At 36.2% G+C, this 12,265-nt stretch overlaps 1 protein-coding gene across 1 annotated transcript; it reads right to left on the bottom strand.

Moving 5' to 3' along the window:
* Positions 1–9,655: 9,655 nt before the first annotated feature.
* LOC110017943 (BAG family molecular chaperone regulator 1-like) lies at positions 9,656–11,432 on the bottom strand. Its single transcript, XM_020715115.1, has 4 exons — positions 10,966–11,432; positions 10,600–10,856; positions 10,376–10,522; positions 9,656–10,280 (listed from the first exon to the last, which is right to left on the bottom strand). The coding sequence occupies exons 1-4, from the start codon at positions 11,201–11,203 to the stop codon at positions 10,026–10,028; spliced, it is 897 nt and encodes a 298-aa protein (XP_020570774.1). The 5' UTR covers positions 11,204–11,432; the 3' UTR covers positions 9,656–10,025.
* Positions 11,433–12,265: the final 833 nt, after the last annotated feature.

Genomic DNA, 12,265 nt, shown 5'->3' with positions numbered 1-12,265 from the left:
CCGGAGACGCCGGCGGGGGCCTCGGGAAGAGTTATCTTTTCTGCTTAACAGCCTGCCGACCCTGGAAACGGCTCAGTCGGAGGTAGGGTCCAGCGGCTGGAAGAGCGCCGCACGATGAGAGGCGGCCGCGTCCGGTGCGCCCCCGGCGGCTCGTGAAAATCCGGAGGGCAAAGTGTCATCCACGCCCCGCATCAGGTCTCCAAGGTGAACAACCTCTGGTCGATGGAGCAATGTAAGCAAGGAGCAAGGGAGAGATCTTAAGCTACCACGAAGGATGAGAGAATAGCTACATATCTCACAACAAGATCCTTTAATTTTAAAGTTAATAATTTAGCTAAATCTTTATTAAACAAAATAAAATCTATAGATATAGTTTGGGTCAACCAATGGAGTATTTCTTAGATATTGGCCAAAATAATAGAATAATGCTCTCAAAATCATAAAGAGTGCTACTTTTCTCGAGATGACAACAAAGACATGAAGTTGAAGCGGGCTTAAAGATCTAAAAGAAGTTTGAAGTCCTGTCTAATCACAACTATCAGCAATCACAGTTATTTTAATGCTAATGTACAACTATTATCGATCGTAAAATCTTTATCCATTTATTATCACTAAATTTCATTTATCCAAACATCATTATTGCTTAATAATCATCACCACAACATTTATCCAGCCTCAACCCGTTCCTCATATAACCATTATCTAATGATTGTTGTTATTTGACCACTGTTGCGAAAATACTTTCATCATTCTCCATTATTTATACTATGATCATAAGAGATCAAGTAATTAGTCCTAATTTTATGATCATGTCTTCCCTAAATAAGTTAAAGAACGAATTTTGGTAACTTCACATGCATATTAATTTTTTTGAATCAGGGTTTGCTTGAAGCAGCTACAACTTATTAAGACGTGATTGTGTAGTTGTTGAAAAGTAATTTGATGTTGTAAAAAGCTGCGGTGGTTATTACAATTTTTTTCTTAAAAAGAATATGAGACCGCAGCTAGAAAACTGCTACTGCACCTCACTAGGACCGTTGAGAAAACGCTGATTTATGCTACAACTTTTTGAAAAAGTTGCTAAAATGCAGTATATCCACGCAAAACTGTGGTGCGATGCCGCACCGCTACCCCAAACGGAACTTAGTCATCTCTCATAGTATTTTCCTCTCCAATTATTCCTCTTAAAAAGTTTAACTACCATCACCAAGCCTCTTATTCAACCAAGCTCATCAAAAATAAATTCCTTACAAGAAAATTAATATCAAAATATTAACCATGGCTCTAATATAATAATAAAAATCATTGAATTTACTCTAAAATATTAACCATGGCAATTAATCAACATTAAATATCACGTCCTTCTTAAAATAAATCTTGATACAACATCAAAAAAACTTTATCATCCAGCACAGCTCTCAAAGAGTGGCATGAATCTCAAGATAATATTTTTAAAAGGAACGTTCAAACTTCAATTAAAAATCTTCTATAACTCCAATTTTTGCAAAATTATAGTCAAACTAAAAGACTCAATGAGACAGACCTGATGACACTATAGTTGGTCCAATCCGAGTCAAATCAAGCCTATATCGAGCCACTAAGTCATTTATGGAAGCTTATGGGTCTAATTGGAAAGTCAAATGAATTCCAAATATGACAAGCTTATAGTCAATTCAAGCGTCTCGACATGACAAATCTAATGAGTACAAGATCACTCAATCCTGACATCATTAAGACATCATATATCCATCAAATTTTGTCTGAACAAAAGAACCTCTCCCGGGCATGCAATCGAGTGACCTGAATTTCTTCCTTATTTGCAGGGAAGCATCACCCATACTCTATGAATTGAGCCTAACCTACACTTAAAAGGGGCCATAGAATTTGAACTAGGAATTTTGAAGCTCAGAGGATAATGAGTTGAACCCACATGTTCTACATCAAAGGTCCGGTGAACGCCACACGCCCTTGCCACCGTCGGCCATCGTCTTGACTACTGCTCACTGGTTGTGGTCCATCACCATCGACCACCACTTGATTTTGAGGTGTCATCCCTTGCGGAGTCACAACGTATGCTGCAATATCCTAATGCACATTGCAAAATAGTGAAGCACCTGACGGAGCAGTACTTCTTCTAGTGCACTATGCAATGAGGCACACTAATATCATAACAATGTAACCATTTTGGGTAGTGTAATAATGTGTCTCACATATATTGTAACAATGTACCCCAAAAACAATACAATGGCTCACCCGCAACAGCTACTTTCAACTATCATACTTAGAATATCGTGACTTTCTTCCAACTCATGAAACTCTCTCCAGCAGCTCACCTAGCTCCCAACTATAGCCTCTATCACATATGGATGTTAAATTAGCTCATGTGACTCCCAGCTCTAGCCTCTGTAGCTTAAAAATAATATCACAACTCATGCGGCTCCAAACTTTGGCCTTAGCTGCCTATCTATGTTATAACAAACCATAAAGTTCCCAATTCCGACATTTGTGGCTTACGAACATTACCTCAGCTCATGTGGCTCCTAACTCCAGCCTCTACGACCTACATATGTTATCACAGCTCATATGGCTCCCAAATTTAGCTTTCACAACCTATGGGCATTATCTCAGCTCATACAACTCCCAATTCCAGCCATTACAACCGACATAAGTTATCTTAGCTCATATATCTAAACTCTGACCTCTGTGATCAATGAATATTATCTCATCTTATGCAGCTCCCAAATTTGGCCTTTACGACATATAGACATTATCTCAGCTCATGGAGCCTCTACGTCCTACAGATGTTATCCCAGCCCATGGAGCTCCCAACTCCAACCTCTGCGGCCTACGAATGTTATCAAAACTCACACAACTCCCAACTCTGACCTTTGCGCCCTACTGACTTTTTGTATCTCTCTATTACAGTCTATGTAGCAAACCAACACTTTAAAGCAATGATCTACGACCCACATGACCAACTACTATCATGACTTTCAACAATGTCATCTACAACAAGATGTCACTACAACTACCATCTACAATATTCAATATAGATTACTGCCTTCACAAATATAAACTACAGCTTTTGCAGCCCGTTAAGACTATTATTGCTTAAATATCGTTGTACATTAATTTTGTAATTCCATCTTTACTCACTCATGTAAAAAGTTGGCATATGTACTCATAATTATATAGTGAATTACTTCAACTAGGCTAGGCCCCGTGTTTATTTCCAATTCTAGAGTTTTCCACTTAAAAACTGAGGTATCTCCTACATGGCACATTAATTACCCAAGTGTGATAGATTTTTTATACAATGTTGAGACGCTAATTTATTACTCTCATGTTGTGAATCTTCCGACATGCATCAAATCTAATAATTTTAAAGCTTTTTACTATCAAATTGGAATCAAGTTAATTTAACTCAACTCTTTTTAAATTTTATTTTTAACCCTAATACAAAGGCCTTTGAATGGAAAAGGCAATCAAACAATCTTAAAAAAAAATGAGGCAATCCTTATAAAAAAATGTATGTATTAAGAAATTTGTTCTTGTACACCTAATAATTGTCTACACGAATCTCCAGGTAATTTAACGGTACAGATAAGAAGATGAGAATAACATGTACCACCTACCTTAAAGTAACGATAGTTATGTAATATTATATTTTCTCGTTAGAAGAATCATGACATTTATTGAGAACTTTCTCTCAACCCCTCATGTAATGAGAATTCTCTCATTTTCCCCTCTTTTGTAACCCAACTATTTAAGTGAATTAAAATGGGTCTAAGAGCCTCGGGAACACCTCATTCGCACATACTAGGCAAGTCTCCCTCTCTCGCTCTCTCCCTCTCTTTCTGCCCCTCAATCCCTACGCTCTATCACTTAGGCACGATTATACAAATCTAAATTCAACAATTCTTATAATTAAAAATTTGCACGTCGAATGACATAATCATAATCTCAAATACTAGTGAACTTAATTTTTTTTTCTTAAAATTGATTTCACAAAGGACAAAAAATAAACTGGACAATTTTATAGAACCTGGACCAGTTCAATTGTTCATCAATTAAACTGTTGGATCTCACTAGTTTGAAGATAGGGATGTTCCAGCAGGCTGACCGGACCGGAACATAGCTGATTCACAGCCAAACTAGCCAGTTTGTTTTTTCCTTATTTTCCAGGAAAAAAGTACTCACGCATGCTCTTAATAAAAAATGTGCCTAAAATTATTGAGTTTAATTTAACATGAATGCAACACAAATTCTCTCATTATTTCAAACACTAATTTTAAATTAAGTTAAAAAATTTTCAAACTCAGTCGGATTACAATTATTAAGAACTCTTAAACCCACGTTAAGTTTGAGATAAAAGTAATTTAAAAGTGAATTATATTAGACCCATTTCAAAGCAAATCCAAAATTAATGGCTATCTTGAACAAAATTGTCAAGGTCTGACACAATTTTTTTTGCAGACCTTTTTGAAAAAAGTATATCTCTCTAAAATTGCAAAATGAAATGGATTTAAAAACTAATGAACTTGTTTTACAATTAATACTTGCGGCTGAATCCGGATTTGTTCTTGAATCACACTTAAGGAATAGATTCTAAGACCAGAAATTTAGAGGAAGTGTCTCTTTATTCATAGAATGATCCCTTGTTCATAGATGAAAGAGGTACAATGTGTGAATTTACTTATGTACCCCTACTTTAATGGGAGACCTATAGGTTATTACAAGTAATTTATATATATGGGCCCAACTTGGCTGGTTAAATTGGCGAGCCTTTGGCAGGCGCTACTAGTCAACTAAGGTAGAGAGGCCTGTCGATTTGCTTGATCTGTCTAGTAAAATTGTCGATAGGCTAGGTTTGATGTTACTGGTTATTTGGATTCTTTTTGATAAAAGGCTGACAAGGTTGACTTGGTCAACGAAGTGAAGTTGATCGATTGATCAAGTCTGACCATAGATCCTCAATCCCTAAAAAGGTGCTCTCGTCGACTGGTCGGAGCTAAGCTATCGAGCAGAGTGTGAATCAATGTAATCCAATAAGTAGTTGCCTTTGGACAAATAGATCTTGAGAGATGATTGAGATCATCACATCGACTCTTGATGATGCTCGGGGAGGCTAATAAATACTTCATAGGGAATCGTAAGACCCGAGGGATTAGCTTTTCCCCTTGGGTTGGTTCCATTGCGGGGATGTCCTGGATTCCTCTATATTTGACAACCGATCAAACAACTTCGGATTGGGACGTTTGGTTGCCTTTGGTTAATTTTGGTCTCGATGTTTTTGACTGAACGCATGGACGCTCAATTCTCCTATTAGCGAGCTCTCTGTTGACACAACCCGTCTTGTCTATGTCGTTAGATCTCCGTGAGATTCATGTCAGTACTTTTTCTCTATACAATTACATATTAAAAAAAAAATATTGCACTACACTGAAAAATTTGTAGGCACATCTTCATGAAATTTATATCAAAGTATCATGATACATTTTTTTCCTCAATAATAAAAGAAATGTTATCCATTATTGTTTTATAGACTTGATCGAAGCTACTATCCCACCACAAGAAACACACCCTAATAAATATTTATTATTCGTTAATAAGACTTTGATCACCGAGCATTGAAGGGTCAACAGAGTAGCAGCCATCACGCATGAGCTGATTTTATATAATCTAAGCTACATTAACATTAGCTGCCATTTTGGAATGAGCAAAGAATTCCTGCAACATCACGTGACTCCTCAATAATAATAATAATAACAAGGAAATCTCAAGAAAGGGTACGATGGAAGCTGGCTTAGTTCAAATGATTAATTAAATCAACATTTATTGCAAAAGCACAGCATGTTTATCACATTTGACCAAATAGATAGATACCTTTAAGAAAGCCCACGGTTTAAGAGGAAACCTGAGTTTTACTCTCATTAAATTAAAAAAAAATTATTGGGGCAATTGCAAAATAATTTTGATTTAGAAATCAAGCACTTTTTTTCAATTGTTTTTAAATGTTTGCTAAAATATCAAATTTCATGATAAAACCCTAACTTATATATGATTTCATTTTTATCAAATTATCAATGTTTTAATCAAAGTACTTTGTAAATGTACCAATGATTTCATAGTTTAAAAAAATCACTTGAGTGCTCGGTTTGTAAGTATTAATGTTTCGGGTGCTCTATATGTAGATGATATTTTGCATATAAGTAAAAAAATAAGACGTTGACTTCTAATGTTTAATGTCTATTCTAAATTTAAAATAATGTAAATAAATATATATATCTATATATATACACCACAACTTTCAGCATAAATTTTAAAGCATTCGAACGACCAAGATGACAGCCAGACAATCAAGGAGCCCTACCACCCTTCTGTCAACCATGTGACTACAAATCGATCGAGACACCATTGTGAGAGATTCAAAAGACAGATCACATTGACAGTCTCAACTGATGGGGGCACAAGAGAGAATCTTTGATCATGGCTAAGCGATCGGTCTGCCTTTACCATGACGAACGAGATTGACACTCAACCGGGTGCTACAACCGACCAACTCATGGCGCGATCAACACTCAGTCGGCTGAATTCAAGCAAGTGGGACAGCAATTACCTCCATGTTGAAACTCAAATTGCAATACATATATGAAAATAAATCCATACGATTAATCATAACATCAATTATATTAAGTGAGGCTTCCATAATTACTCATTCCTTTATGTAATTGTACAAAGCACACATCTATAAATAGGAGATAAAAATACGAATACAAGGACTTTTCACCGACTTTTTCTACAAAAAAACTCCTGACTTACTATATTTTCTCTCTTTCTTCTTTCACTTAATCTTAGAATCTCGGGGCATGTTCACAAAAGACAATTTAGAATTCAACACTATACTGAAACTTTTACGCAAGAAAAAGAAAGATTTACAAAAATAACACTCAATTCATAAGCATTTTTATATATCTAACACTAAAATTTATTTTTTACATACATACCACAAAAGGATGTATTTTATTTTTTAAATTAAAAAATGACAATGTTTTTTTATGTGATACGTATAAATGCAAAAATAATAAAAAATAGGTGTTAGATCTGTAGATAAAAGGAATTAGGTGGTTTGTATCATGTTCGTAAATGTACCTTAAAAAATGCTTTGACATTGTATGTGGCCAAAATTAAATCTTGAGATGATTAAAAAAAAAACAATATTAACAGCTAAATTTTATACAAACATAGGACAAATTTATCGAATCAAAATACCACCAAACCAGACTAGCCAAGCTCATAAGGCCACAACTGGCCGAACCAACAGGTGGACAAGAAGGCGACCGAATGATTCAAGCTTAAAGCCATTCAACAGGAAAGAAGACAAGAGAGCGTCTGAACCATTGATTGCAGGAAAGCCAACTAGCAAAGTAGCCTATTCCACGGTGTAGCTGACCCAATAGAAGAGTCAGTTTCATAAAGTATCTTCGACTATTTAACATTGACCCAAAAACTTCATACCAGAGATAGAAGATAATCAACAAGCTGAATCAACTGATTGAACCCTACCAACTGAGCTGATCCAGTCGAGCCAGTTCAATTAAACTTTATTAGTTAAGCCAAAAGGCAGTCAGACGATAACTCATCTCTCGTAAAATATCAAAAATATCTTAGTACATACCCTCTCCATATAATAGTAAAATGTATTGTTACTGCATCCTCTATAAATAAGGGATACTTTTAAGGAAGAAAAACATTACTATTTACTACTCTTCGTCTCTGTCTCTTCTCATTTACATTCTATTTAATTTTTGAGAGTGATTCACATGAATCACACAATCTTGATTCAACAATTAACTTCTTTATTTTTTATTAAATTAAATGTTGACCGACAAATATTTAAATCTACTCTTCCAATTTATAACGTAGAGAAATAATCTTTTACCATGACTACACAATAATAGGCATCACAGCAAGCAATGTCAGATTCCAGCCATAGAGATGCATTGACCTAGAGTCAACCAATCAAGCCAATTCCAATAACCAAAAATAAATTATTTCATTTAAATAAGAGAACTATACATTCCTCAAGATTAAATGTTAATAAATGTAAAGAATGAAAAAATAATTATTAAATTCTGTCGTAGTTATAGATAATTTTTTTTACTATAAATCTCCTCAAGGCGGCTTATTTGGTGCAGTGGCATTTTGAAAATACACCTAACCTATTTGGGTAAACTGCGTTTTGACAGCTTATGCGTTTTCAAAAATGCCGAAAACAACGTTTTCACAACGCACATATCTAGATGCGGTGGTAACTTTCTGGCAGCGGTGATAACTTTTTGGCAGCGGGCTGGTTTTTTCAAAAAAATAAAAATTTGTAATAGTCATCGCACCTAGCTTATCAGCAGATTATTTAATAAACTGCAACTGCCCCAAATAGACCTCGAGTCTTTCATTAAGAAGAGCAAAAAATTTAGGAAACCATGTTCACATAAAAGGACTGATAGGGGGAGATAAGGAATATATCTTCAGAAAGTTGGATTTTAAGAGCAAAATTAATAAAAACCATTTCAATTACACCCAATTATTTAAAATATATTTACTTCCTCTTAAAAATAATCTTCTGCATAGCAAAAAAATATAAAAAAAATGTCATATCGTAAGAGTTGTTGGATGTTGGCGAAATCAAAAATAATTTTGCTGAACTCTGAACTTGACCATCAGAAATAAGAAAAACAGTTAAAATGCTCATCAAATTTAATAAGATTAGCATACATACCATTCAATGCTTATGAATTTACATATCTAACACCTAAACTGTAATTTTTACATATATACCAGATATATTTCACTTTTTAAGAGTAAAAATAGTGGTAATTGCTATGTTATATGAAAGACTTGAGTGGTATAAATGTAAAAAATAAAGTTTGTGTATGTATTTGCCTCTATAATTTGTTAGTACTAAAACATGTGGTAGTTAACCTGGGAAATATATACATATATACATAAAAAGAAAATCCCAGCTTCAAATGAGAAACCCTACACATTCCAGTCTTTCTAAGCCACCAGATGAAGCACAAGTCAATAATGAAAGCGACTCAAGGCCAACAGCCAGCCAGGCCACCAACCATTTCAGCTTCAAATTGGCTTTGTGAAGGAGCTTAAGTAAGCTTATGAAACAAACAGCTCATCCCTCACTGGACTTCAAGCCAACATCCCTATTTAACAATAATATTCTCAATTCATATTATTATAAACAATAAATAAATTCTATTAATCTCATAATGTTACCCACAAAATTGAATTTTTCATTTCAACTCCAAATAAAAATTAAAAATTTTCCTCTAAGAACACAACTTTTCTTGTGTATGATGAACTAAGTTGAAGCCAAGAGGTCCCATGGGATTGAGCTCACATTCCAAACCCTAATTTCCACCCACCCCACATGGAAGAATAAGAAGCAAAGTATTAACACATCTGTAAAGCTAAAGTTGGTCCAAACTTGCCTTCCACTCCACATGGCTTCAATTCTGGTAGTTTGGTAAATTTGAAGTCTACAATAGTGGTTTGCATACCAAACCCAATTGTGTACAACTACTACCATAACTAGAAAAACAAGTAAGATAAGATAGAATTCCAACCATAAGACAAAGGAAGAATGAATTTTTAGTGCCACTAGTGAATCATTATATTTAAACACAATTTATTACTATTACATAGACTTGGGTCCATCCCAAGATCTACACATTCACGTATGTAAAAGAATAAAAGCACTGGTTTTAACAATGGCTGGAAGAAAAGGACAAAAAAAAGGAGGGGGACGGGGGTGGGGGCGTGTGGGGGGTGTAAAATTGATGAGATCTAACACGTAGAATGAGGAACGCAGAAGAAATCAAACAAGCGCAATAATGAGCGATGGCCAAAACACGTACATCCGTGTTCTACTCACCTGAAACCATGGCTGGCTGCCGGCCGGCGCAAAGCACCCCGTGCAAATTTCAACTGACGTATAATGTATCATGCAATCAGAATAGCTCCCAGTCAAGTCTTGGGGTAGGCGCAACTGAGGTGGTGGTGGTTAACGAAGATGGAGAGGGGAGGGGAGAGAAGAGGGAGTCGAATGTTTCCCACTTTGTTGTCACGATCACAGATTTTGGCTTTGGGGATGACGGCGGTGCTTTCTTCTGAGCCTTCTGAGGCGGCAGGGAAGACGATTTGGGCACCGCGTTCTTAAGCTTGAGCATGTCCAGCGTTTCAACGTATTTCTGAACTCTCTTAACCTAACAGGAACCAGAAAGCACCAAAGAGCTACTGAATATGGACAATAGAATAAACGTTAAAGAAATCGTCCAAAGAACGGATTTTGAATTGATACCTGTATTCTTCTCTGTAAATGGGCATCCCCGTCGGCTACAATCCCTTCCAATTTGAGCAGCTCGTTCATCAACAGCTCGGTGAGTCTCAGAAATTCGTTATCCGCCACTTTCCCTCCTTTCAAAACCACACCTTCCAGTGCCGACACCTGTAAAGAGATATCAAGGATGAACCTAATTGGGATAATAAGAGAAAGAACATAAGGTGTTCGACGAAATGACGAACCTGGGAAACAAACTTGTCGACCTCGAGACTGATCTGAGAGATGGATTTGACGGCCTTCTCTAACTTCGCAGCACGGCGCATTTCGAGCACCCGCTTCGCCTTCGCCGCCGGGTCCTCCACGACGACGAGCTTTGACCGGTCTTTCACCCCCGACATATCGAGAAAGGCAGCTGAGTCGCGCTCCTTGTCCTTGAAAAATATCTTCTGGTCCTGAGGATGCAATCCTGTTCTCTCTGCAAGCACTTTTCTCAACTCCCCTGCTCCTCGAAACCAAACCAAATTAAGCCCGTGAGCTCCATTAAAAAAAACACAGAAAATACAAAATTTTCAATCCCAGTGAACGGAAAACAAAATACGAGCCATTACCGAAGTTGGCCTGTGAGTTAATGTAGACCTCATGATAGTTGGAGCCGTGCTTAACCCGCAGGCGAATGGCAGGTACCGGTACAGCGGCTCGGCCATCCTCGGTGCTCCGTTTCTGCACGAGCATTCCGCACGGCCGAACCTCCCACTTCGCCGGCTCGTCCTCCATAATCATTTCCTTCGAATCTTTTGTAGACTCAAACACCACCACCGGCGACGACTTCGTCTGCATTCGAATCATGCCCGATAGAATCAGATCAGATCCGCGCGGAGAACAAGAAGCTCGATGTTTTACGGCTGGAGACGGTGGCCGGGCTCCGGCTCTAGATTCCGCGGAATTGTTAGTACGAGAGAGATCACGGATTGAAGGGATTAAAAAGATCTCGATATGTGGAACTGGATATAGCTGCTACAGTGGCTCGTAAATCCGCTCCCTCTCCTTGCGGAATCGGACCCGTCCAAATAGCCACGGCTGTTAAAAAAAAAAAAATAAACAGTTCATGGTGGGTTCATCAATGACTACATATTTCACTATTTAAGTAAACAAGACAATGTGAATAAATTTTTTTCGTTCGGTTAATTAAATGAATCAAATACGAACAGTAATGCATTCGTTTGTATTTGAACCGTTATTCTTCGAAATATAAAATAATTTAAAATAATTATATATAAAAAATTATGATATTTTAAAAATTAAATTTTATAAATTATAATATATAATAAATTAATAATAATAATATATTAATATACTATATTAGTAATATACTAATATAGATATTGTATATTTATATAATATAAGTTATACAATTAATATAATATATTATTTATATATATTAATATTAAGGATGTCAAACAGACTCGTCGTTCGCGAGCAGCTCATGTTCGGCTCGGTCGTTAAAAAAAGAACAAGAACTAAATTTCAAACAAACCGAACACGAACACAAGCTCCGTTCGTTTGTGTTCGGTTCGTTTACACCCCTACAAATAGCGGGGAAAGACAAGATAAAAAAAAACCTAATTTTATTATTTTAAGAATTGAGTGGTATTTATGTAAAACTCGTATTACTTTATAATCCTGTACGGGTTTTGTATTCTGATTATTAAAAAGTTGAGGATGAAAATGGATGATTAGTAAGGCAGAGAAAGATAAATCAGTCTTCGATTCAATTGCAAGTCTGAAATATAAGACCGGTTGATCGATCGGAAGTTCTTAAGGCAACAAAATAAAGCGGAAAGTATTCTAATTAATCAAATAAGAGCAAAATTTCATATGTTTTTCATTGGATATTTTAAAGGAGAATCA

This window comes from Phalaenopsis equestris, unplaced genomic scaffold (assembly GCF_001263595.1).
Source record: "Phalaenopsis equestris unplaced genomic scaffold, ASM126359v1 Scaffold000002, whole genome shotgun sequence".
NCBI classification, from domain to species: Eukaryota; Viridiplantae; Streptophyta; class Magnoliopsida; order Asparagales; family Orchidaceae; genus Phalaenopsis; species Phalaenopsis equestris.
Note: the sequence above shows the minus strand (reverse complement) of the source record. Positions and strands in the feature narration are given on the sequence as shown.